Source organism: Anomaloglossus baeobatrachus, chromosome 10 (assembly GCF_048569485.1).
Source record: "Anomaloglossus baeobatrachus isolate aAnoBae1 chromosome 10, aAnoBae1.hap1, whole genome shotgun sequence".
Taxonomy (NCBI): Eukaryota; Metazoa; Chordata; class Amphibia; order Anura; family Aromobatidae; genus Anomaloglossus; species Anomaloglossus baeobatrachus.
This window is the reverse complement of record NC_134362.1, coordinates 191,087,260-191,114,970: the sequence shown is the minus strand read 5'-3', so window position 1 is coordinate 191,114,970 and position 27,711 is coordinate 191,087,260. Positions and strand designations below refer to the sequence as shown.

General features: G+C 53.5%; 1 protein-coding gene across 1 annotated transcript in view; it reads left to right on the top strand.

Annotated features, from left to right (window-relative positions):
• DHX38 (DEAH-box helicase 38) overlaps positions 1 to 27,711 on the top strand; it is a 178,840-nt gene that overhangs the window by 121,204 nt on the left and 29,925 nt on the right. Inside the window, exons 19-23 of the mRNA XM_075326033.1 lie at positions 24,957 to 25,165; positions 25,256 to 25,410; positions 25,519 to 25,674; positions 26,192 to 26,326; positions 26,537 to 26,662. Of these exons, the coding sequence (XP_075182148.1) occupies positions 24,957 to 25,165; positions 25,256 to 25,410; positions 25,519 to 25,674; positions 26,192 to 26,326; positions 26,537 to 26,662 (781 nt within the window). The remainder of the gene's footprint in view (positions 1 to 24,956; positions 25,166 to 25,255; positions 25,411 to 25,518; positions 25,675 to 26,191; positions 26,327 to 26,536; positions 26,663 to 27,711) is intronic.

Genomic DNA, 27,711 nt, shown 5'->3' with positions numbered 1-27,711 from the left:
GTCAGCTCGGATGTATAGGTTTTGAAACACAAGCAAGTAAAGTTTGTAAAAAAAAAATGGATTTTTGTGTACTCACCGTAAAATCGTTTTCTCTTAGCCATCATTGGGGGACACAGGACCATGGGTGTTATGCTGCCTCCAATGGGAGGACACTAAGTAGATGCAAAAGCATAGCTCCTCCTCTGCAGTATACACCCCCTGGCCGGGCCAGGCAGCCTCAGTTTTCGTACACAAGCAGTAGGAGAAACAAATAGTAAGAACTTATCTCAACGGAGGAACATGAGAAAAAAAAGAGTCATAACCAAATAAGGTACTGAGAGAACCAAGGCCCCGCAGGGCAACAGGGTGGGTGCTGTGTCCCCCAATGATGGCTAAGAGAAAACGATTTTTCGGTGAGTGCACAAAAATCCGTTTTTCTCTGACTCCTCATTGGGGGACACAGGACCATGGGACGTCCTAAAGCAGTCCATGGGTGGGAAACATAAAAGAAGACAACACAACCCAAGGACTAGGAACCAGTCCCAGACAGCCTGGAGCGCCTACTGAGAGAGGTGCTCTACTGCCGTTTGCAGAATTTTCCTACCCAGATTTGCCTCAGCTGAAACCTGGGTATGGACTCTGTAATGCTTTGAAAACGTATGTAGGCTAGACCAGGTCGCAGCCTTACACACCTGTTCCACTGAAGCCTGATGCCGAATGGCCCACGAAGCGCCAACTGCTCGCGTGGAATGAGCCCGCAGCCCACTAGGAATGGGCTTGACTTGCAGGCGGTAGACTTCCTGTTTCGCAGAGCGAATCCAGCGAGCCAGAGTCGCCTTTGAAGCTGCCTGTCCCTTCTTAGGCCCCTCAGGAATGACGAACAGAGTCCGTTTTCCTAAAGGGGGCTGTCCTGGATATGTAATATCTGAGAGCTCTGACGAGGTCTAACGAATGCAGAGACCTTTCCACCCTATGAACCGGGTGTGGACAAAAGGAAGGCAGAACAATGTCCTCGTTCAAATGAAACTGGGTAAGAACCTTTCTTTGTCGCTCCATTGGGAGACCCAGACAATTGGGTGTATAGGCTATGCCTCCGGAGGCCGCACAAAGTATTACACTAAAAGTGTAAAGCCCCTCCCCTTCTGCCTATACACCCCCCGTGCTCCCACGGGCTCCTCAGTTTTTTGCTTTGTGCGAAGGAGGCAGACATGCACGCACAGCTCCACAGATTGGTCAGCAGCAGCTGCTGACTATATCGGATGGAAGAAAAGTGTGCCCATATAGGGCCCCCAGCATGCTCCCTTCTCACCCCACTCTTGTCGGCGGTGTGGTTAAGGTTGAGGTATCCATTGCGGGTACGGAGGCTGGAGCCCACATGCTGTTTTCCTTCCCCATCCCCCTTAGGGCTCTGGGTGAAGTGGGATCCTATCGGTCTCCAGGCACTGAGACCGTGCTTCATCCACAACTCCTGTGGAGCCTGCTGGATAGGAGCCGGGTATCGTTCAGGGACATGGCCCTGCTACTTGGAGGTACTCTGTATCCCTGTGGGGACAGCGCACAGCAACACTCTAGCTTTGCTGGGTGTGCTAGTGCACCGGGGACCGCGGCGCTGACCGGGTTAATATGTGCCATTACACACTCAGCGTTGCTGAGTGTGTTTATGTATAGGGACTGCCGCACTGACCGCCGCTGCCATGGAAACACCGCGGCGCGGCTGGGACTTGTAGTGCGCCGGGGACTTCCACACCGGCCGCGCTTTTACGGCGGCCGCGTTCATTACTAGAGTCCCCGGCTTTTTGCGGCCTAGTTTCTTTTCTTCCCACCCCCAGCCCTGACAGGCAGGGGAAGGGCGGGACGCTGCACAGAACGAGCAGCACTGAGGGCTGGAGCATGCTTTGCATACTCCACCCCCCTCACTGTGCACAGTGCGGGCACCAGTTCCCGCACTTTCTGGGTCACGCCCACGGCTCCCTCCTCTCCTCAGGACGCCGGCAGCCATTCCTGTCAGCTCCTCGGACGCTGCAGAGGGGGACAAAGTCTGGGAGACCCAGGCAGGGACTCTGGTGGCCTCACAACCGCTTTAAGCGGGTGGTAAGCAGCACCTGTGGTGCTAGCCCCATTGTGCAGTAGTGTAACATTATATGTTTATGGTATATATGTTTTACACTGTATGGTGCACAGTTGATTTCTGGCTATATACCCTATTGTGTTGCTCAGGGAAGATAATAGCATGGCGCCCACGAAAGGCAGGGGTGCCAAAACACAGGCTTTCTTCAGCGCTCTATTGGGAGACCCAGACGATTGGGTGTATAGCACTGCCTCCGGAGGCCACACAAAGCAATTACACTAAAAAGTGTAAGGCCCCTCCCCTTCTGGCTATACACCCCCAGTGGGATCACTGGCTCACCAGTTTTCTGCTTTGTGCGAAGGAGGTCAGACATCCACGCATAGCTCCACTGTTTGTAGTCAGCAGTAGCTGCTGGCTATATCGGATGGAAGAAAAGAGGGCCCATATGGGGCCCCCAGCATGCTCCCTTCTCACCCGCGGTGGTGCTTGTAAGGTTGAGGTACCTATTGCTGGTACAGAGGCTGGAGCCCACATGCTGTTTTCCTTCCACATCCCCTGGAGGGCTCTGTGGAAGTGGGATCTTGCCGGCCCCCAAGCCCTGGGGCCGGGCTCCATCCACAGACCCAGAGAACCTGCTGGATTTGGAGCGGGAGTGCCGTTCAGGGACAAGGCCCTGCAACTTTCAGGTACTCTGTGTCCCCGGCAGGCACGGACACTCTCAAGGCTTGCTGAGCGTTATAGTGCGCCGGGGACAGTAGCGCTGTGCGCTGGGGTTAGGTCACTGAAGCTTTGCTGAGTGACGTTACATGTTGGGAACTACTGCGCCGACCGCTACAGGAGCGGCGGCGCAGCTGCGACTTGTGGTGCACCGGGGACTTTGCGCCGACCGCGCTTTTACGGCGGCGGCGCTTCTAACTTTAGCCCCCGGCTTCTGCGGCCTAGCGCCGCTTCGTTCCCGCCCCCACCCTGTCAATCAGGGTAGGGGAGAGACGCTGCTCAATTGGCAGCGCCGAGGGCTGGAGCTCTATTTACATGCTCCAGCCCTCTCACTAGGCACAGTGGGAAGCAGGCTTCCCGCTCTTCGTCTGTATACGCCCAGGGCCCGCCCCCCCTCTCCACAAGGACGCCGGCAGCCATTACACATGCGGTCTGGCTGGGGAAAGGCAGCAGGCTCTGGGAGACCCAGACTAAAGGGATTTCGGCAACCACACACCCGCTCCTAAGCGGGCGGTAAGCTGCACTTAAGTGCTGGCCCCACTAGTGCCTCAGTGTTATATTAGTGTACTTTTTTCTTAGTACCATATATATATATATATAGTTGCACTGTAAGGTCGCTTCTTGGCTGGACACCCTGTACTGCTCTGAGGAGGCAGCAACATGTCATCCGCAAAACGCAAGGGTGCCAAGGCACAGGCTGTGTACACTGTTTGTACGGCATGTGGGGCTGATCTACCGGCAGGCTCCAAAGACTCACATTGTATGCAATGTTCAGTCCCAGTGGCACTCCGTCAGCCAGAGCCTATGGTGGTAGTGGCCCAGGCAGAGACGCCTGTGAACCCTGCCCCGGTGACGGGGACAGACTTTGCAGTTTTTGCTGATAAACTGTCTGTGACTATGTCAAAAATCCTGGAGACCTTGCAGTCCAGGCCAGTTACTCAGACCATGGACACTGCTGTGTCTATGCTCTCCGGTCCCCCTCAGTTGGAACTAATCCGTACTTCAAGGGGGTCTCAAGCATCACAGGCTGAAGTTTCTGACTCAGATGACAGTCCCAGGCAGCCTAAGCGAGCTCGCTGGGAAAGACCCTCCACGTCATCACACTGCTCAGGGTCTCAGCGAGAAGAGTCTCTCTGTGATGAGACTGAGGACGGTGATCAGGATTCTAATCCTGAGGCCCCTCTCAATCTGGATGCCCCTGATGGTGACGCCATGGTTAATGACCTTATATCGGCAATTAATAGACTGTTGGATATTTCTCCCCCAGCCCCTTCTGCAGAGGAGGCAGCTGCACAGCAGGAGAAGTTCCATTTCCTGTATCCCAAGCGTAAATTAAGTGCTTTTTTGGACCACTCTGACTTCAGAGAATCGATCCAGAAACACGACGCTCATCCAGACAAGCGTTTCTCTAAACGTTCTAAGGATACCCGTTATCCTTTTCCCTCTGAGGTGGCCAAACGCTGGACCCAGTGTCCAAAGGTGGATCCCCCAATTTCCAAGCTTGCGGCTAGATCTATAGTCGCAGTAGAGGATGGCGCTTCACTTAAAGATGCCAACGACAGACAGATGTACCTTTGGTTGAAATCTGTCTATGAAGCTATCGGCGCGTCGTTTGCTCCAGCATTCGCGGCCGTGTGGGCACTCCAAGCTATTTCAGCTGGTTTAGCACAGGTGGATGCTATCATACATCCAGCAGTGCCGCAAGTGGCGTCCCTAACTTCGCAAATGTCTGCGTTTGCGACCTATGCTATCAATGCGGTCCTAGAATCTACGAGCCGTACCGCTATGGCGTCCGCCAATTCTGTGGTTTTGCGCAGAGCCTTGTGGTTAAAGGACTGGAAGGCAGATGCTGGTTCCAAAAAATGCTTAACCAGCTTGCCATTATCTAGAGACAGACTGTTTGGTGAGCCATTGGCTGAAATCATAAAACAGTCCAAGGGTAAGGACTCTTCCTTACCACAGCCCAGAGCAAGTAAACCTCAACAGAAAAAGTGGCAGTCGAGGTTTCGGTCCTTTCGAGGCTCGGGCAAGGCCCAATTCTCCTCGTCCAAAAGGACTCAGAAAGAACAAGGGAGCTCAGATTCCTGGCGGGCTCACTCACGCCCCAGGAAAGCAAATGGAGGATCCGCTTCCAAAGCGGCTACCTCATGACTTTCGGCCTCCTCCCTCCGCATCCTCGGTCGGTGGCAGGCTCTCCCGCTTTTGCGACATTTGGCTGTCACAGGTCAAAGACCGGTGGGTAACAGACATTTTGTCTCGCGGGTACAGAATCGAGTTCAGTTCTCGGCCTCCACTTCGGTTCTTCAGAACCTCCCCACACCCCAACCGAGCAGATGCCATGCGGCAGGCGGTGGACTCTCTAAGAGCAGAAGGAGTCGTGATCCCTGTCCCCCCTCAGGAACGGGGGCGAGGATTTTACTCCAATCTCTTTGTGGTTCCAAAAAAGGACGGCTCCTTCCGTCCTGTTCTGGACCTAAAACTGCTCAACAAGCATGTGAACGCCAGGCGGTTCCGGATGGAATCCCTCCGCTCAGTCATTGCCTCAATGTCTCAAGGAGATTTCCTAGCATCAATAGACATCAAAGATGCTTATCTCCACGTGCCGATTGCTACAGAGCACCAACGCTTTCTACGCTTCGTGATAGGAGACGACCATCTTCAGTTCGTAGCTCTGCCATTTGGTCTGGCGACAGCCCCTCGGGTGCTCACCAAGATCATGGCGGCAGTGGTAGCAGTCTTGCACTCTCACGGACACTCTGTGATCCCTTACTTGGACGATCTACTGGTCAAGGCACCCTCTCAAGAGGCATGCCAACTCAGCCTAAATGTTGCACTGGAGACTCTCCAGGCGTTCGGGTGGATCATCAACTTCCCAAAGTCAAATCTGTCACCGACCCAATCACTAACGTATCTTGGCATGGAGTTTCATACTCTCTCAGCGATAGTGACGCTTCCGCTGGACAAGCAGCGGTCTCTACAGACTGGGGTGCAGGCTCTCCTTCAAAGTCAGTTGCACTCCTTAAGACGCCTCATGCACTTCCTCGGGAAGATGGTGGCGGCAATAGAGGCGGTTCCGTTTGCGCAGTTTCATCTGCGTCCACTTCAATGGGACATTCTCCGCCAATGGGACGGGAAGTCAACATCCCTGGACAGGAAAGTCTCCCTTTCCCAGACGGCCAAGGACTCTCTGCAGTGGTGGCTTCTTCCCACCTCATTATCACAGGGAAGATCCTTCCTACCACCGTCTTGGGCGGTGGTCACGACAGACGCGAGTCTGTCAGGGTGGGGAGCAGTCTTTCTCCACCACAGGGCTCAGGGTACGTGGACTCGGCAGGAGTCCACCCTTCAGATCAATGTTCTGGAAATCAGAGCAGTGTATCTTGCCCTACTAGCCTTCCAGCAGTGGCTGGAAGGAAGGCAGATCCGAATTCAGTCGGACAACTCCACAGCGGTGGCATACCTCAACCACCAAGGGGGGACACGCAGTCGGCAAGCCTTCCAGGAAGTCCGGCGGATTCTGATGTGGGTGGAAGCCACAGCCTCCACCATATCCGCAGTTCACATCCCCGGCGTAGAAAACTGGGAAGCAGACTTCCTCAGTCGCCAGGGCATGGACGCAGGGGAATGGTCCCTTCACCCAGACGTGTTTCAGGAAATCTGTCGCCGCTGGGGGGTGCCGGACGTCGACCTAATGGCGTCACGGCACAACAACAAGGTCCCAACCTTCATGGCACGGTCTCGCGATCAAAGAGCGCTGGCGGCAGACGCCCTAGTGCAAGATTGGTCGCAGTTCCGGCTCCCTTATGTGTTTCCACCTCTGGCACTCTTGCCCAGAGTGCTACGCAAGATCAGATCCGATTGCAGCCGCGTCATACTTGTCGCCCCAGACTGGCCGAGGAGGGCGTGGTATCCGGATCTGTGGCAGCTCACGGTCGGCCAACCGTGGACACTCCCAGACCGACCAGACTTACTGTCCCAAGGGCCGTTTTTCCATCGGAATTCTGCGGCCCTGAACCTGACTGTGTGGCCATTGAGTCCTGGATTCTAGCGTCTTCAGGATTGTCCCAAGGGGTCGTTGCCACCATGAGACAGGCTAGGAAGCCCACGTCCGCTAAGATCTACCACAGAACGTGGAGGATATTCTTATCCTGGTCTTCTGCTCAGGGAGTGTCTCCCTGGCCATTTGCATTGCCTACCTTTCTTTCTTTCCTGCAATCTGGGTTAGAAAAAGGTTTGTCGCTCGGCTCCCTTAAAGGTCAGGTCTCGGCGCTATCCGTCTTTTTTCAGAGGCGTTTGGCACGCCTTCCTAAGGTGCGCACGTTCCTACAGGGGGTTTGCCATATCGTACCCCCGTACAAGCGGCCGTTAGATCCATGGGATCTGAACAGGGTACTAGTTGCCCTCCAGAAGCCGCCCTTCGAGCCTCTGAGGGAGGTTTCACTTTCTAGACTATCACAGAAAGTGGCCTTTCTGGTAGCGATCACATCTCTTCGGAGAGTGTCTGAGCTGGCAGCACTATCATCCAAGGCTCCCTTCCTGGTCTTCCACCAGGACAAGGTTGTGCTGCGCCCCATTCAGGAGTTTCTCCCGAAGGTGGTATCCTCTTTTCATCTTAATCAGGATATCTCTTTGCCTTCGTTTTGTCCTCATGCAGTTCATCGGTATGAGAAGAATTTACATTTGTTAGATCTGGTGAGAGCACTCAGAATCTACATTTCCCGCACGGCGCCCTTGCGCCGTTCGGATGCACTCTTTGTCCTTGTCGCTGGTAAGCGCAAAGGGTCGCAGGCTTCTAAGGCCACCCTGGCTCGATGGATCAAAGAACCAATTCTTGAAGCCTACCGTTCTGCTGGGCTTCCGGTTCCATCAGGGCTGAAGGCCCATTCTACCAGAGCCGTGGGTGCATCCTGGGCATTACGACACCAGGCTACGGCTCAACAGGTGTGCCAGGCAGCTACCTGGTCGAGTCTGCACACTTTCACCAAACATTATCAGGTGCATACCTATGCTTCGGCGGACGCCAGCCTAGGTAGAAGAGTCCTGCAGGCGGCAGTTGCCTCCCCGTAGGGGAGGGCTGTCTTGCAGCTCTAACATGAGGTATTTCTTTACCCACCCAGGGACAGCTTTTGGACGTCCCAATCGTCTGGGTCTCCCAATAGAGCGCTGAAGAAGAAGGGAATTTTGTTACTTACCGTAAATTCCTTTTCTTCTAGCTCTTATTGGGAGACCCAGCACCCGCCCTGTTGTCCTTCGGGATTATTGGTTTGTTTGCGGGTACACATGTTGTTCATGTTGAACGGTTTTCAGTTCTCCGATGTTACTCGGAGAGAATTTGTTTAAACCAGTTATTGGCTTTCCTCCTTCTTGCTTTTGCACTAAAACTGGTGAGCCAGTGATCCCACTGGGGGTGTATAGCCAGAAGGGGAGGGGCCTTACACTTTTTAGTGTAATTGCTTTGTGTGGCCTCCGGAGGCAGTGCTATACACCCAATCGTCTGGGTCTCCCAATAAGAGCTAGAAGAAAAGGAATTTACGGTAAGTAACAAAATTCCCTTCTTCTTCGGCGCTCCATTGGGAGACCCAGACGATTGGGACGATTGGGTGTATAGCACTGCCTCCGGAGGCCACACAAAGCATTACACTAAAAAGTGTAAGGCCCCTCCCCTTCTGGCTATACACCCCCCGTGGGATCACGGGCTCATCAGTTTTCAAGCTTTGTGCGAAGGAGGTCAGACATCCACGCATAGCTCCACTGTTTAGTCAGCAGTAGCTGCTGACTATTTCGGATGGAAGAAAAGAGGGCCCATACTAGGGCCCCCAGCATGCTCCCTTCTTACCCCACTTTATGTCGGCGGTGTTTGTTAAGGTTGAGGTACCCATTGTGGGTACGGAGGCTGGAGCCCACATGCTGTTTTCCTTCCCCATCCCCCTGAGGGGCTCTGAGGAAGTGGGATCTTACCGGCCCCCAAGCCCTGAGGCCGGGCTCCATCCACAGACCCGTAGAACCTGCTGGATACGGAGCTGGGTACCGTTCAGGGACAAGGCCCTGCTACATTCAGGTACTCTGTGTCCCCGTATGGACAGGCCGCGCACACTCCAGACTTGCTGGGTGTGCTAGTGCGCCGGGGACAGTAGCGCTGCGCGCTGGGGTTACAGTCACTGCAGTTTTATCTGAGGGACTTTTTGTGTTGGGAACTGCCGCGCCGGCCGCCCCTGGAGCGGCGGCGCGGCTGAGACTTGTGGTGCGCCGGGGACTTAGCGCCGACCGTGCTTTTACGACGGCGGCGCTTATAAATCTAGTACCCGGCTTTTGCGGCCTAGCTCCGCTTCGTTCCCGCCCCCACCCTGTCAATCAGGGCAAGGGAGAGACGCTGTACGATAGTCAGCGCCGAGGGCTGGAGTCTTATTTACATACTCCAGCCCTCTCACTGAGCACAGTGGGGAGCAGGTTTCCCGCACTTTGTCTGCACACGCCCAGGGCCCGCCCCTCTCCACAGGACGCCGGCAGCCATTCCTACATGCAGTCTGGCTGGAGAACGGACACAGGCTCTGGGAGACCCAGACAAGGGATTTCTGGCGACCACACACCCGCGTTAAGCGGGCGGTAAGCAGCACATTAGTGCTGGCCCCACTAGTGCCCCAGTGTTATATTGGTGTATTTTTTTCTCTATACCATATATATATATATATTGCACTGTAAGGTCGCTTCTTGGCTGTATACCCTATATTGCACTGAGGAGACGACAACATGTCATCCGCAAAACGCAAGGGTGCCAAGACACAGGCTGTATACGCTACTTGTGCCGCTTGTGGGGCTGATCTACCGGCAGGTTCCAAAGACCCCCATTGTGTGCAATGTTCGGTCCCTGTGCCACTTCGTCAGCCGGAGTCTATGGTGGTAGTGGCCCAGGCAGAGTCACCGGTGAACCCTGTCCCGGTGACGGGGACAGAGTTTGCAGTTTTTGCTGACAAGATGTCTGTCACTATGACAAAAATCCTAGAGACCTTGCAGGCCAGGCCAGTTACTCAGACCATGGACACTGCTGCGTCAATGTTCCCCGGTCCCCCTCAGTTGGAGTTAATCCGTGCTTCAAGGGGGTCCCAGGCATCTCAGGCTGAAGGCTCTGACTCAGATGACAGTCCCAGGCAGCCTAAGCGAGCTCGCTGGGAGAGACCCTCCACGTCATCACACGGATCAGGGTCTCAGCGAGAAGAGTCTCTGCATGATGAGACAGAGGAGGGTGATCAGGAGTCTAATCCTGAGACCGCTCTCAATCTGGATACTCCTGATGGTGACGCCATGGTAAATGACCTTATAGCGGCCATCAATAGACTGTTGGATATTTCTCCCCCAGCCCCTTCAGCAGAGGAGGCAGCTGCACAGCAGGAGAAGTTCCATTTCAGGTATCCCAAGCGTAAACTGAGTACTTTTCTGGACCACGCTGACTTCAGAGAATCAGTCCAGAAACACCATGCTTATCCAGACAAGCGTTTCTCCAAACGTCTTAAGGATACACGTTATCCCTTTCCCCCTGACGTGGTCAAACGCTGGACCCAGTGTCCAAAGGTGGATCCCCCAATCTCCAGGCTTGCGGCTAGATCCATAGTTGCAGTGGAGGATGGGGCTTCACTTAAAGATGCCAATGACAGACAGATGGACCTTTGGTTGAAATCTGTCTATGAAGCTATCGGCGCGTCGTTTGCTCCAGCATTCGCGGCCGTGTGGGCACTCCAAGCTATTTCAGCTGGTCTGGCACAGGTGGACTCTATCATACGTCCAGCAGTGCCGCAAGTGGAGTCCTTAACTTCGCAAATGTCTGCGTTTGCGACCTATGCTATCAACGCTGTCCTGGACTCTACGAGCCGTACCTCAATGGCGTCTGCCAACTCGGTGGTTTTGCGCAGAGCCTTGTGGTTAAAAGAATGGAAAGCGGATTCTGCTTCCAAAAAATGTTTAACCAGCTTGCCACTATCTGTAGACAGACTGTTTGGTGAGCAATTGGCTGAAATCATTAAACAGTCCAAGGGTAAAGACTCCTCCTTACCCCAGCCCAGATCAAGCAAACCTCAACAGAGGAAGTGGCAGTCGAGGTTTCGGTCCTTTCGAGGCTCGGGCAAGGCCCAATTCTCCTCGTCCAAAGGGACTCAGAAGTAGCAAAGGGGCTCAGATTCCTGGCGGGCTCACTCACGCCCCAAGAAAGCAACCGGAGGAACCGCTTCCAAGGCGGCTGCCTCATGACTTTCGGCCTCCTCCCCCCGCATCCTCGGTCGGTGGCAGGCTCTCCCGCTTTTGCGACATTTGGCTGCCACGGGTCAAGGACCGGTGGGTAACAGACATTTTGTCTCACGGGTACAGGATAGAGTTCAGTTCTCGTCCTCCGCCTCGGTTCTTCAGAACTTCCCCACATCCCGACCGAGCAGATGCTCTTCTGCAGGCGGTGGGCTCACTAAGAGCAGAAGGAGTGGTGATCCCTGTTCCTCTTCAGGAACAAGGGCAAGGTTTTTACTCCAATCTCTTCGTGGTTCCAAAAAAGGACGGCTCGTTCCGTCCTGTTCTGGACCTAAAGCTGCTCAACAAGCATGTGAACGCCAGGCGGTTCCGGATGGAATCCCTCCGCTCCGTCATTGCCTCAATGTCTCAAGGAGATTTCCTTGCATCAATAGACATCAAAGATGCTTATCTCCACGTGCCGATTGCTACAGAGCACCAACGTTTTCTACGTTTTGTGATAAGAGACGAACATCTCCAGTTCGTAGCTCTGCCATTTGGTCTGGCGACAGCCCCACGGGTTTTCACCAAGGTCATGGCGGCAGTGGTAGCAGTCTTGCACTCCCAGGGACACTCGGTGATCCCTTACTTGGACGATCTACTTGTCAAAGCACCCTCTCAAGAGGCATGCCAACACAGCCTGAATGTTGCGCTGGAGACTCTCCAGACTTTCGGGTGGATCATCAACTTTTCAAAGTCAAATCTGTCACCGACTCAATCACTAACGTACCTTGGCATGGAGTTTCATACTCTCTCAGCGATAGTGAAGCTTCCGCTGGACAAGCAGCGGTCACTACAGACAGGGGTACAGTCTCTCCTTCATGGTCAGTCGCACTCCGTAAGGCGCCTCATGCACTTCCTAGGGAAGATGGTGGCAGCAATGGAGGCAGTCCCGTTTGCACAGTTTCATCTGCGCCCACTTCAATGGGACATTCTCCGCCAATGGGACGGGAAGTCAACTTCCCTGGACAGGAAAGTCTCCCTTTCCCAGACGGCCAAGGACTCTCTGCAATGGTGGCTTCTTCCCACCTCATTATCACAGGGAAGATCATTCCTACCCCCATCCTGGGCAGTGGTCACGACAGACGCGAGTCTGTCAGGGTGGGGAGCAGTTTTTCTCCACCACAGGGCTCAAGGGACGTGGACTCAGCAGGAGTCCACCCTTCAGATCAATGTTCTGGAAATCAGGGCAGTGTATCTTGCCCTACTAGCCTTCCAGCAGTGGCTGGAAGGAAAGCAGATCCGAATTCAGTCGGACAACTCCACAGCGGTGGCATACATCAACCACCAAGGAGGGACACGCAGTCGGCAAGCCTTCCAGGAAGTCCGGCGGATTCTGTTGTGGGTGGAGGACAGAGCATCCACCATATCAGCGGTTCACATCCCGGGCGTAGAAAACTGGGAAGCAGACTTCCTCAGTCGCCAGGGTATGGACGCAGGGGAATGGTCCCTTCACCCGGACGTGTTTCAGGAAATCTGTCGCCGCTGGGGGGTGCCGGACGTCGACCTAATGGCGTCGCGGCACAACAACAAGGTCCCGACGTTCATGGCGCGGTCTCGCGATCAAAGAGCTCTGGCGGCAGACGCCTTAGTGCAAGATTGGTCGCAGTTCCGGCTCCCTTATGTGTTCCCACCTCTGGCACTCTTGCCCAGAGTGCTACGCAAGATCAGATCCGATTGCAGCCGCGTCATACTCGTCGCCCCAGACTGGCCGAGGAGGTCGTGGTACCCGGATCTGTGGCATCTCACGGTCGGCCAACCGTGGACACTACCAGACCGACCAGACTTACTGTCCCAAGGGCCGTTTTTCCATCGGAATTCTGCGGCCCTGAACCTGACTGTGTGGCCATTGAGTCCTGGATCCTAGCGTCTTCAGGATTATCCCAAGGAGTCGTTGCCACCATGAGACAGGCTAGGAAGTCCACTTCTGCTAAGATCTACCACAGAACGTGGAGGATTTTCTTATCCTGGTGCTCTGCACAAGGAGTATCCCCCTGGCCATTCGCGTTACCTACTTTTCTTTCCTTCCTGCAATCTGGGTTGGAAAAGGGCTTGTCGCTCGGCTCCCTTAAAGGGCAAGTCTCGGCACTATCCGTGTTTTTTCAGAAGCGTCTAGCACGACTTTCTCAGGTGCGCACGTTCCTGCAGGGGGTTTGTCATATCGTCCCTCCGTACAGGCGGCCGTTAGATCCATGGGATCTAAACAGGGTACTAGTTGCTCTCCAGAAGCCGCCCTTCGAGCCTCTGAGGGATGTTTCACTTTCTCGACTCTCACAGAAAGTGGCCTTTCTGGTAGCGGTCACGTCTCTTCGGAGAGTGTCTGAGCTAGCAGCGCTGTCATCCAAGGCTCCCTTCCTGGTGTTCCACCAGGACAAGGTAGTGCTGCGCCCCATTCAGGAGTTTCTCCCTAAGGTGGTATCCTCTTTTCATCTTAATCAGGATATCTCCTTGCCTTCCTTTTGTCCTCATCCAGTTCTTCGGTATGAAAAGGATTTACATTTGTTAGATCTGGTGAGAGCACTCAGAATCTACATTTCCCGCACGGCGCCCCTGCGCCGCTCGGATGCACTCTTTGTCCTTGTCGCTGGTAAGCGCAAAGGGTCGCAGGCTTCCAAAGCCACCCTGGCTCGATGGATCAAAGAACCAATTCTTGAAGCCTACCGTTCTGCTGGGCTTCCGGTTCCATCAGGGCTGAAGGCCCACTCTACCAGAGCCGTGGGTGCGTCCTGGGCATTACGACACCAGGCTACGGCTCAACAGGTGTGCCAGGCAGCTACCTGGTCGAGTCTGCACACTTTCACCAAACATTATCAGGTGCATACCTATGCTTCGGCGGACGCCAGCCTAGGTAGAAGAGTCCTGCAGGCGGCAGTTACCTCCCCGTAGGGGAAGGCTGTCTTTGCAGCTCTAACATGAGGTATTTCTTTACCCACCCAGGGACTGCTTTTGGACGTCCCAATCGTCTGGGTCTCCCAATGGAGCGCCGAAGAAGAAGGGAATTTTGTTACTTACCGTAAATTCCTTTTCTTCTAGCTCCTATTGGGAGACCCAGCACCCGCCCTGTTTCCTTCGGGATTGTTGGTTTTGTTCGGGTACACATGTTGTTCATGTTGAACGGTTTTCAGTTCTCCGATGTTACTTCGGAGTGAATTTGTTTAAACCAGTTATTGGCTTTCCTCCTTCTTGCTTTAGCACTAAAACTGATGAGCCCGTGATCCCACGGGGGGTGTATAGCCAGAAGGGGAGGGGCCTTACACTTTTTAGTGTAATGCTTTGTGTGGCCTCCGGAGGCAGTGCTATACACCCAATCGTCCCAATCGTCTGGGTCTCCCAATAGGAGCTAGAAGAAAAGGAATTTACGGTAAGTAACAAAATTCCCTTCTTTTATGCTGCCTGCGCCGCATGTACGACCCCGCTACCGGCAGGTTCCACTGACCCCCATTGTGTGCACTGTGCGGCCCCTGTGGCACTTACTCAGCCAGAGCCTCTGCTAAGAGGGGCCCAGGGGGAGCCACCTGCTAACACTGTTCAGGTGACGGGGACGGAGTTTGCAAAACTCTCTGAGACTATGGCTAAGATACTAGAAGCCTTGCAGTCCAGGCCGGTATCTCAGCACAGGGACTCTGTTGAATCTTTGTTCCCTGGCCCACCTCAGTTGGACCAACAATGTCCTCCCGGGGTATCTCATAGGTCCCAGGCTGAGGGTTCTGACACAGACCCCAGCCCCAGACCGACTAAGCGAGCTCGCTTAGAATTTCCCTCGACATAATCATATTGTGCAGGGTCTCAGAGGGGGGAATCTCTGGTTGATGAAGCGGAGACAGTTGATCAGGATTCTGATCCTGAGGCCGCTCTCAATCTTGATACTCCTGACGGGGACGCCATAGTGAACGATCTTATTGCGTCCATCAATCTAATGCTGGATATTTCTCCCTCAGCTCCTCCGGCGGAGGAGTCGGCTTCTCAGCAGGAGAAATTCCGTTTCAGGTTTCCCAAGCGTACACCGAGTATGTTTCTGGACCACTCTGATTTCAGAGAGGCAGTCCAGAATCACCATGCTTGTCCAGATAAGCGTTTTTCTAAGCGCCTTAAGGATACAAGTTATCCTTTTCCCCCTGACGTGGTCAAAAGTTGGGCTCAGTGTCCCAAAGTGGATCCTCCAATCTCCAGACTGGCAGCTAGATCCATACTTGCAGTGGAAGATGGGGCTTCACTCAAAGATGCCACTGACAGGCAGATGGAGCTCTGGTTGAAATCCATCTATGAAGCTATCGGCGCTTCTTTTGCCCCAGCATTCGCAGCCGTATGGGCGCTACAAGCTATCTCAGCAGGTCAAGCGCAAATTGACGCAGCCACACGCACGTCCGCGCCACAGGTGGCGTCCATAACCACTCAGACGTCGGCATTTGCGTCTTACGCTATTAATGCTGTCCTGGACTCTGCGAGCCGTACGGCGGTTGCAGCCGCCAATTCGGTGGTACTACGCAGGGCCTTGTGGCTACGGGAATGGAAGGCAGATTCTGCTTCCAAAAAGCGCTTAACCAGTTTGCCAATTTCTGGCGACCGATTGTTTGGCGAGCGTTTGGATGAAATCATCAAACAATCCAAGGGAAAGGATACATCCTTACCCCAGCCCAAACCGAACATACCCCAACAGAGGAGGGGGCAGTCGAGGTTTCGGTCCTTTCGGGGCGCGGGCAGGTCCCAATTCTCCTCGTCCAAAAGGCCTCAGAAAGATCAAAGGAACTCTGATTCATGGCGGTCTAAGTCACGTCCTAAAAAGACCACCGGAGGTGCCGCTACCAAAGCGGCTTCCTCATGACTTTCGGCCTCCTCACTCCGCATCCTCGGTCGGTGGCAGGCTCTCCCGCTTTTGCGACACCTGGCTGCCACGGGTAAAAGACCGTTGGGTGAGAGACATTCTGTCTCACGGTTACAAGATAGAGTTCACCTCTCGTCCCTCGACTCGATTCTTCAGGTCATCCCCGCCTCCCGAGCGAGCCGAGGCTCTTCTGCAGGCGCTGGGCACTCTGAAGGCAGAAGGAGTGGTGGTCCCTGTTCCTCTTCAGCAACAGGGCCACGGTTTTTACTCCAACTTGTTTGTGGTCCCAAAGAAGGACGGGTCTTTCCGTCCTGTCCTGGACCTGAAACTTCTCAACAAACACGTAAAGACCAGGCGGTTCCGGATGGAATCCCTCCGCTCCGTCATCGCCTCAATGTCCCAAGGAGATTTCCTTGCATCGATCGATATCAAAGATGCTTATCTCCACGTACCGATTGCTCCAGAGCACCAGCGCTTCTTGCGCTTCGCCATAGAAAACGAACACCTGCAGTTCGTGGCACTGCCGTTCGGCCTGGCAACAGCCCCACGGGTTTTCACCAAGGTTATGGCTACTGTAGTAGCGGTCCTCCACTCTCAGGGTCACTCGGTGATCCCGTACTTGGACGATCTGTTGATCAAGGCACCCTCTCAAGAGGCATGCCAACACAGCCTCGACGCTACCCTGGAGACTCTCCAGAGTTTCGGGTGGATCATCAATTTTCCAAAGTCAAATCTGACACCGGCCCAATCGCTCACATACCTTGGCATGGAGTTTCATACCCTCTCAGCGATAGTGAAGCTTCCGCTGATCAAGCAGCGGTCACTACAGAAAGGGGTACAATCTCTCCTTCAAGGCCAGTCACACCCTTTGAGGCGCCTCATGCACTTCCTGGGGAAGATGGTGGCAGCAATGGAGGCAGTCCCTTTCGCGCAGTTTCACCTGCGTCCTCTTCAATGGGACATCCTACGCAAATGGGACAGGAAGCCGACGTCCCTCGACAGGAACGTCTCCCTCTCAGGCGACCAAAGCTTCCCTTCGGTGGTGGCTTCTTCCCACTTCATTATCGAAGGGGAAATCCTTCCTACCCCCATCCTGGGAGGTGGTCACGACAGACGCGAGTCTGTCAGGGTGGGGAGCGGTTTTTCTCCACCACAGGGCTCAGGGTACGTGGACCCAGCAAGAGTCCTTGCTTCAGATCAATGTTCTGGAAATACGGGCAGTGTATCTTGCCCTGAAAGCGTTCCAGCAGGGGCTGGAAGGCAAGCAGATCCGAATTCAGTCGGACAATTCCACAGCGGTGGCATACATCAACCACCAAGGCGGCACACGCAGTCGGCAAGCCTTCCAGGAAGTCCGGCGGATTTTGATGTGGGTGGAAGCCACGGCCTCCACAATCTCTGCAGTTCACATCCCAGGCGTGGAAAACTAGGAAGCAGATTATCTCAGTCGCCAGGGCATGGACGCAGGGGAATGGTCCCTTCACCCGGACGTCTTTCAGGAGATCTGTTGCCGCTGGGGGGTGCCGGACGTCGACCTCATGGCGTCCCGGCACAACAACAAGGTACCGACGTTCATGGCACGGTCTCAAGATCCCAGAGCTCTGGCGGCAGACGCCTTAGTTCAGGATTGGTCGCAGTTTCAGCTCCCTTATGTGTTTCCTCCGTTGGCACTGTTGCCCAGAGTGTTACGCAAGATCAGGGCCGACTGCCGCCGCGTCATCCTCGTCGCTCCAGACTGGCCGAGGCGGTCGTGGTACCTGGATCTGTGGCATCTCACGGTCGGCCAACCATGGGCACTACCAGACCGACCAGACTTGCTATCTCAAGGGCCGTTTTTCCATCTGAATTCTACGGCCCTCAACCTGACTGTGTGGCCATTGAGTCCTGGATCCTAGCGTCTTCAGGGTTATCTCAAGACGTCATTGCCACTATGAGACAGGCTAGGAAACCAACGTCCGCCAAGATCTACCACAGGACGTGGAAAATTTTCCTGTCGTGGTGCTCTGCTCAGGGTTTTTCTCCCTGGTCTTTTGCCTTGCCCACTTTTCTGTCCTTCCTTCAATCTGGACTGGAAAAGGGTTTGTCGCTCGGCTCCCTTAAGGGACAAGTCTCAGCGCTCTCTGTGTTTTTCCAGAAGCGCCTAGCCAGACTTCCACAGGTACGCACGTTCCTGCAGGGAGTTTGTCACATCGTTCCTCCTTACAAGCGGCCGTTAGAACCCTGGGATCTGAACAGGGTGCTGATGGTTCTTCAGAAACCACCATTCGAGCCAATGAGAGATATTCCGCTCTCACGCCTTTCGCAGAAAGTGGTTTTTCTAGTAGCAGTCACTTCACTTCGGAGAGTGTCTGAGCTAGCAGCGCTGTCATGCAAAGCCCCTTTCCTGGTGTTTCACCAGGACAAGGTGGTTCTGCGTCCGGTTCCGGAATTTCTCCCTAAAGTGGTATCCCCCTTTCATCTCAATCAGGAAATCTCCTTACCTTCTTTTTGTCCTCATCCGGTTCACCAATGTGAAAAGGATTTGCACTTGTTAGATCTGGTGAGAGCACTCAGGCTCTACATTTCTCGGACGGCGCCCCTGCGCCGCTCGGATGCACTCTTTGTCCTTGTCGCTTGCCAGCGTAAAGGGTCACAGGCTTCCAAATCAACCCTGGCTCGGTGGATCAAGGAACCAATTCTCGAAGCTTACCGTTCTGCTGGGCTTCCGGTTCCCTCAGGGCTGAAGGCCCATTCTACCAGAGCCGTGGGCGCGTCCTGGGCTTTGAGGCACCAGGCTACGGCTCAGCAGGTGTGTCAGGCAGCTACCTGGTCGAGCCTGCACACTTTCACGAAACACTATCAGGTGCATACCTATGCTTCGGCGGATGCCAGCCTAGGTAGACGAGTCCTTCAGGCGGCGGTTGCCCACCTGTAGGAAGGGGCCGTTTTACGGCTCTATCACGAGGTATTATTTTACCCACCCAGGGACTGCTTTTGGACGTCCCAATTGTCTGGGTCTCCCAATGGAGCGACAAAGAAGAAGGGAATTTTGTTTACTTACCGTAAATTCCTTTTCTTCTAGCTCCAATTGGGAGACCCAGCACCCGCCCCTGTTTTTTTGTGTGTACACATGTTGTTCATGTTGAATGGTTTTCAGTTCTCCGATATTCCTTCGGATTGAATTTACTTTAAACAGTTTATAATTCTTTTCCTCCTTCTTGCTTTTGCACCAAAACTGAGGAGCCCGTGGGAGCACGGGGGGTGTATAGGCAGAAGGGGAGGGGCTTTACACTTTTGAGTGTAATACTTTGTGCGGCCTCCGGAGGCATAGCCTATACACCCAATTGTCTGGGTCTCCCAATTGGAGCTAGAAGAAAAGGAATTTACGGTAAGTAAACAAAATTCCCTTCTTTGGAAGGAAATCCGGAAGGGGGCGCAGAACCACCTTGTCCTGGTGAAAGATCAGAAAAGGCTCGCGGCAAGAGAGTGCTGCTAGCTCCGAAACCCATCTGATGGACATAATTGCCACCAGGAATGTTACCTTCCAGGACAGAAGAGCAAGGGAGGATTCCTTGAGGGGTTGAAAGGGAGACCTCTGGAAACCGTCCAGAACGAGGTTGAGGTCCCATGGTTCCAGGGGCCGTTTGTACGGGGGAACTAGATGGGAAATGCCCTGGAGGAAGGTCTTGACTTGCGGTTTTTGAGCCGGGCGGCATTGGTAGAAGATTGAGAGCGCTGAGACCTGCCCTTTAAGGGAACTGAGAGCCAACCCCGCTTGCAAGCCAGACTGTAGAAAGTCGAGAATTCTGGGGATGGCCAGCGGCAGAGGCTGGACGTTAGTTTCCCTGCACCATGAAAGGAAGATTTTCCACGTACGGTGGTAAATGTGGGATGAAGCAGGCTTTCGGGCGCTGATCATGGTGGAAATAACCGCGGGGGAGAATCCCGCTCTTGTTAATACCCAGGTCTCAATGGCCATGCCATCAGCTTCAGGCCTCTGGAGTTCTGATGGGAAATGGGCCCTTGGGTCAGCAAGTCTGGGATGTCTGGAAGGCGCCACGGTGCGTCTGTGAGCATTTGTACTAATTCGGCGTACCAGGCGCCCCTGGGCCAGTCCGGTGCGATCAGTATCACCGGGACTCCCTCTGTCTTGTTCTTCCTGATTACCCGCGGTAGCAGGGGTAGAGGTGGAAATTTGTAAGACAGGCGGAAGTGGTGCCAGGAGCAGACTAGAGCATCCGCGCCAATGGACTGCGGGTTGCGTGACCTGGCTATGAACGCGGGTACCTTTGCGTTCAACCTTGAGGCCATTAGGTCCACGTCTGGTGTGCCCCAGCGAGTGCAGATGTGTAGAAACACATCTGGGTGGAGATACCATTCTCCTGCGGCCAGGCCTTGGCGACTTAGAAAGTCTGCTGCCCAGTTCTCTACCCCAGTATGTGTACCGCTGATATCACTGATCCCGTTGATTCGGCCCAGCTGAGGATCTTGTGGGCCTCGAGATAAGCCGCTTTGCTGCGGGTGCCCCCCTGCCGATTGATATAGGCTACAGCTGTTGCATTGTCCGATTGGACTCGAATCTGACGACCCGCTAGCAGAGGGCAGAACGCTCTGAGCGCGAGGAAGATCGCGCGGAGTTCCAGGATGTTTATGGGTAGGAAAGACTCCTGGGGCGTCCAACGTCCTTGAGCAGTGTGGTGCCGGTACACTGCTCCCCAGCCTAGGAGGCTGGCGTCCGTGGTCAGGACCAGCCAGTTCACTGGGAGAAAAGATCTCCCCTTCGATAGGGATGAGGACCGAAGCCACCAGCAGAGTGCGTACCTGACTGAAGGCATCAGGTGAAGATGTCTGTCCATGGAGAAGGGGCTCTTGTCCCAGGCCGCTAGAAGGGCTAGCTGCAGTGGGCGGAGGTGCAGTTGAGCAAAGGGTACTGCTTCCATAGCTGCCACCATCCTGCCGAGCACTTTCATGCTGAATCGAATGGAGCGTGACGGAGCACGTAGAAGGCAGCGTACCGCTCGTTGAAGAGCGATCACCTTGTCCTGAGGGAGAAGGATCAAGCCCCGACGGGTGTCCAGGGACATGCCCAGGAAGGTGATGGATCGGGGATGATTTGTCCAGATTCACTAGCCACCCTAAGCGGTATAGGGTGTCCACAGTGATCTGTACGCTGGTTGAGCAGTCGCGGAAGGAGGGGGCCTTGATGAGGAGGTCGTCCAAGTAAGGGAGAACTACCCTGGCGTGAAGGACGCTCATGGCGGCCGCCATGACTTTGGTGAAGACCCTTGGTGCGGTGGCAAGGCCGAAGGGTAGAGCTACAAATTGAAAGTGGGAGTCCTGAACTGCGAAGCGGAGGAACTTTTGGTGATGTGGGGCGATGGCTATGTGCAGGTACGCGTCCTTGATGTCTATGGAGGCGAGGAATTCCCCTTCGACCATGGATGCAATAATGGACCTTAGGAACTCCATTCTGAATCTCTGTACGTGCACATGTTTGTTTATGTGTTTGAGGTCCGGGATGGGTCGAACTGACCCATCCTTTTTGGGGACTACAAAGAGGTTGGAATAAAAACCCCCGAACTTCTCGTCGTCTGGGACAGGTATTATCACTCCTGCTGTTTGGAGCGAGTGGATAGCTGCGAAAAAAGCTTCATCGTTTTCGAGTCTTTGGGGGGTTTGAGAGAGAGAGAACAGACTCGGGGGTCGGGTCCGAAATTCTATGTGGTAACCGGAAGACACAAGGTCTCACACCCATTTGTCTGAGGCGGCAGCCCAGATGTGTCGACCTCCTACAATGAGTGTGTCTTCCGGGGCGCCAAAGGAGTCATGAGGGGGGAAAACGTCGTGGCCAAGTCTCCCTAGTCCTGGACTGTTTCGGTCTAGGCTGCCATGACGAAGTGGGTTTCTGGGAGAGCTGAGAAGGTCGGTCCCTGCGTAGTCCGCGGCTGGTGGCAGGGACAGCACGGGATGTCGACCAACCAAATGAGTTCCGAAAGGAGCAGAACGAGGACTGTGGACGTCTGGTGAAGGACGTCCTGGACTTCAGTTGGGGGAGGGAGGTACTTTTTCCTCCCGTGGCGTCAGAAATGAGCTTGTCTAGACGTTCGCCAAATAAATCGGTCTGGAAAAAAGGGAAGGCCCATGAGAGACTTCTTGGAGGCAGAGTCCGCTCGCCATTGTCGGAGCCAGAGAGCTCTACGGATGGCTATGGTATTTGAGGCAGCAAACGCTGCGCAGGTAGCAGCGTCCATGGAGGCCTGCATGAGGTACTCCGCCGCAGCGGCAATTTGAGCTGTTACCTCTGTGAAGGTATGAGTGAACTGGGATTCCTCAAGCGAAGTGTTAAGGGATTCTGCCCAGACCGAGATCGCCTTTGCGACCCACACAGAGGCAAAGTAGGGCGAGAGAGAGGAACCCGCAGCCTCAAAAGCAGAGCGGGCGAGGTGCTCCACCTGTCTGTCTGGTCCTTGATGGAGGAACCATCGGGTAAAGACAGGAGCGTCTTTGTGGTAAGGTGGGAGACCGGGGGGTCGACCGAGGGCGGATCGGCCCAGCCCTTAGGGGCAGGTGAGGCAAAAGGGTACCAGGACTCCATGAGTTTTCGGTTACCGAAGCGCCTGTCAGGCTTCTCCCTTTGCTTTGTGAGGATATCCTGAAACTCTGGGTGATCAGCGAAAACCTTTTGGGGTTTCCTTGCCCTCTTAAAGGTGACCACATGGTCAGTGGTAGTGGATGGGGGATCCTCCACATGCAGAGTTTGGTTGATTGCTCCTATAAGGGAGTCTATTGCAGTTTGATCATCTGGGGAGGCTGAAACCAAGGATTCCTCTTGGTACAAACAGCATTCTCCCTCCTCCAGCTCTTCAGAAGCCGTGGAGCGTGTGGGAGAGCCTGCCCTGTGTGCTCCCGAGGGAGAGCCCGCTGGAGACACCCGGCCGTGTGCTCTTTTCCTGATCCCTGCAACCAGTGAAGCATGTGCCCGGATTTCCTCAGAAGGATCCTCCATAGGGGTATCCTCAGGCTGCGTTCCGTGCAGGGACCCAGAAGGGTGTGGAGGACGACATTGCATAGCCAGCACCATGGATTGAGACAGAAACTGTGCCCATTCCGGTGGGCTGGGAGCCCTAGGCTCTGGGCTGACAGTTGCGGCGGTGGTGGCAGTGGGATCTTGGGGGGCTATAGGGGCACAGGACTCAGAGAGAAGAGGTGTGTTTACGTGGTAGCTCAGCATGGCAGGCAGTGCAGGCTGAATAATAGACTATGTGGGCCTTAGCACTCTTAGTGCCCTTAGAATTCTGCATGTTCCTAATAGGAGTATGCCAGGAGGGGGAGCAATGCTCAGCAGGGCTACAAGTAAAACAAGCACCTCACCAGAATCAGCCGATGGCCCTGTCCTCAGGAGGGAGTAAGCTCTATAGAGATCTTCGCACGCTTTCCTGGGGGGGCGGGGCTTATCGCAGCCGCGCCGGGGGGGGGGCGTAGCGCTAGAAGAGCGCGAAGAAGAAATCAGTGTGCCCCCCCCCTCTGCTGTGGGTAGCAAAGAAACGGCGGGAAGGGAGCTTCTGATAGTTTTCCTCCCTCTCCCTCCAGTCAGCACACAGCTTGTCACTGGTGGTTATCAGCCGGCTTTTCTGCTAGAGCAAATAAACAGCTTGAGTTCCTGAGCTCTGTGCCCTACCCCTGCCACCTGGAAATTATCTGTGCAGGACTTTCTGCAAACAGCAGTGACTCCCCCCCCCCCCCCCCCCACCAGCCAGCAAGCTGAGAAAAGTTAACACTGTGTGTTCAGGATCCTTGGGGCTCTCCTCCTTGCAATCAGCAAGGGACTTTCTCATAATAAATACTGTAAATGTCCTGGGAGCCTTCCCTGCAGCGTCTTTTCTCCCTTTGTCTGGGAAACCAGTCAGGGGGGATCTCGCCTTAAACACTGATTCAGTCCTGGCAGTGAAAATAGCAGTGTCAGCTTGCTGTGTCTGGTCACACTGGTGCCATATTCAACTCAGATCCTGCAAAGAGGGGCTGAGGAATTGGTGCCATATTCAACTCAATGCCTGCAAAGACGGGCTGAGGAATTGGGCTATAGGGGCACAGGCCTCTACCCTGGGCTTTGGAAAATCGGTGTCTGTGGAACCAGTCGTCCAGCCCAGGATCCAGCGTCGCAGGAGGGGGTACGTGGAGGCGACACTCCACGTTCCCACCCGTTGAGGGTAGTGGGAGATCGGTCCTAAAAGGAAACAGTCGCCCTCAAAAAATAAACCTTGAAAGGAAGTGTCTCCTACAGACACTAAGCTAAAACTGAGGTTGCCTGGCCCGGCCAGGGGGTGTATACTGCAGAGGAGGAGCTATGCTTTTGCATCTACTTAGTGTCCTCCTATGGATAGGCAGCATAACACCCATGGTCCCATGGTCCTGTGTCCCCCAATGAGGCATCAGAGAAATGAGCAGCTGCCAACCAGCTGACAGCGGGGGGGGGTGTTCATAGTGATTCCCGCCCCCTGCCTATTATTTGTTAATTCTATTATAGAATCGTTTTACTAAGTGAATGGAAGGACCTGTGCTGATGTCATACCCATGTGACCAGAAGGGGCGGGGCCTCAGCCAACACAGCTGATACCAGGAAGCAATAATATTTTTTGTTGGATGAGGCCCTGCCCCTTCTGGTCACATGGGTATGACGTCAGCACAGGTCCTTCTAGTCACTTAGTAAAATGATTCTATAATAGCATAAATAACAGGGGAGGATGGACAGGCAGGGGGGCGGGAATCACTATGAATACCCCCACCCCAGTTATTACTGCCACTCAAAAAGCTGCTCATTTTACAAACTTTACTTGCTTGTGTTTCAAAACCTATACATCCGAGCTGACAACTAAAGGTATGTATAGAATCAGCCTGATAGTGCCAGTATAGCACTGGCTTTAGGTGATATAGGAAAATCCTGATTGGTGCGCTTTAAGTCCATTAATGTGACTTTGACTGTGGTGTCACCTTTGCTGGCGAGTGGTGATAAAATACTAGGGCAGCTGTGGTTTTGTCTTGTGGAAAGTGTTTAGTTACTGCAGGCTCCTTTTGTGGCCATGTCCGATGTGCTGTATGTCTATAACAAGCTCTTCTCTCTGACAGGCTTTATACTCAGAGTGCCTATAAGAGTGAGCTGCTCTGCACCACAGTACCGGAAATCCAGCGCACCAACCTTTCTAATGTGGTCCTGCTGCTTAAGTCACTAGGGGTGCAGGACCTTCTTCTTTTTCACTTCATGGACCCCCCTCCTGAGGACAACATGCTCAACTCCATGTACCAGCTGTGGATTTTGGGGGCTCTTGACAATACAGGTAAGCGATCCTTAGGTTTTGGGGTTTTTTTTCTCCAAGAAACTCCTTATGTGACCAATATATTTTGGTAACGTGATATCGTTTTACCAGGTTCACTCACATCCACTGGCCGTCTTATGGTAGAGTTTCCTCTGGACCCGGCGCTGTCAAAGATGCTGATCGTGTCGTGTGATATGGGATGTAGCGCTGAAATCCTCATTGTTGTGTCCATGTTATCTGTGCCAGCAATCTTCTATAGACCAAAGGTATCTATATTGGGGGTATCAGTATTTTGGCTTTGCCTATTAGGAGCGTGTCCGCTTTTCTTTATTATTATTATTATTATTATTATTATTATTTTCGCTTGTCACTAGGGACGTGAAGAAGAGAGCGATCAAGTAAGGGAGAAATTTGCCGTCCCAGAAAGTGACCACTTAACGTATTTAAATGTCTTTCTCCAATGGAAAAACAACAACTATTCAAGCGGCTGGTGCAATCAGCATTTTATCCACGCCAAGGCAATGAGAAAGGTGCGTGCGATTGTAAAACCACTGTGACTTCCTCACATTATACAGAATATTGATGTCCCTAAAGTGGAAAACCCCGGCATACACCATCCAAGATCCAAAAAGTGCTTTTATTCCATATAGCGTGCGGGGAAAAGAGAGCCGGGTGCAGGCGCTCCCCCAAGGATGACGGCCGTTTCGCACCTTGTGTGCTTCTACGGGTCCAATGAAGCACACAAGGTGCGAAACGGCCGTCGTCCTTGGGGGGCCTGCGCCATTTTACCTGCACGCTATATGGAATAACAGCACTTTCTGGATCTTGGATGGTGTATGCCGTGGTTTTCTACTTTATGGTCTTCAGTTCTGGATAGCTCCTCTCCTCGTCCACATGCACCCATTACCATTTCTTCTAAAAGGAGGATTGAGGCTGTTCCAAGGTATTCGGTGTAAGGTATTGCACGGTTCAGTGCGGCACCGCTTCGTTTTATTACATTATACAGATTATTGAATCTTTTTATTATTGACCTTTCTCTTGAATCAGGTCCGTGAAGTCCGTGCACAGCTGAAGGATATCATGGTGGCTCAGCGCATGTCCTTATCGTCCTGTGGATCCGACTGGGATGTGGTTCGTAAATGTATCTGTGCAGCTTATTTTCATCAAGCCGCCAGGCTGAAGGTTGGTGAAAAATGTGAACACCCGTTTGTCATGTATTCATTGTCTGATACATTGATATATCGGCACTGGTATACAGCTAATACGGCACCGTCTCTGTATATCCCAAACGAAGACTCCATTAGCAGTCTTCACCCAAATTCCTCCCTCGACACCAAGAGTATATAGTATTTCTAGGAGCCGAGCAATCATGTATATATTCTCTTCCTGCAGGGAATCGGTGAATACGTCAATGTACGGACAGGAATGCCTTGTCACTTGCACCCAACCAGCTCCCTCTTTGGAATGGGCTTTACCCCAGATTATATTGTGTATCATGAACTTGTGATGACAACCAAGGTAACGAGTTTATACTTGAACATTTTTTTTATATTCCTATTAAATTGTGTTTGCAAATTTCATTTTTCAGATCCAGAACCCTTTTTTATATGTATTTAGTATGTAATGCCAAGCCACCAATTTATTATATTGCATTGTGGTAAGTTAGAGATCCTCAGCTGCAAAAGTCCAACTTGCTGGCGACCTCTGCGCCTCTTCTAATTAGCCTGTCGTGACTCTTGATCGGTCCACAGACGCTGAGGAGCAGGGGTCCCTCCCCGCATCCATGAAGGAGGCTATTATTGTCCGGATTCTGAAACCTGTGAAGGATCCGACCGCACTGGATTCCTATCGCCCTATTTCGCTTCTCACATTAGACATTACATTACCGTATTTTTCGGACTATAAGATACTTTTTTTTTTTTTCTTCTTCATCGTTCCTTATGGGAGACCCAGACCATGGGTGTATAGCTTCTGCCTCCGGAGGACACACAAAGTACTACACTCAAACGTGTAGCTCCTCCCTCCGAGCATATACACCCCCTGGTAGCCAGTTTCAATGCTTTGTGTTCAGGAGGTCACACACACATGCATTCTCTGATTTTTGATTTTTTGTATTCAAAGATTTGGAAGAAAAGCGGGTCCAGTCTGGACTCCCGGCATGTCCCTTCTCACCCCACTGTGTCGGCGGTGCTGTTAAGGTTGATTTTACAAGGCTGGAGCCTTCACATGCCGCGCTCCTTCACCATCCCCTGGGGCTCTGGCTTGAAGTGGGAGCCATCACGGTTCTCACTGCTTTGCAGGAGACCGGTCTCCATCCGCAGCCCTGTTCAGGATTCTGCCGGACGGAGCGCTCATCCCCCAGGGACCTGGCACCTGCGTCTCACAAGCTAAGTACTGAGACGTTATTACCACAGACAGTGGTCTTTCCAGGGGTCCCTTGTACTTATTTATTGGGGGGAGTGTGTTATATGACTGTGGTAACATTTCCGGCCGGTTCTCCAGTTTTCACTGGAGAACCGCGCCGATGGTGCCTGCACGCTGGCCGCATGTTTAAATCTAGGCCCCGG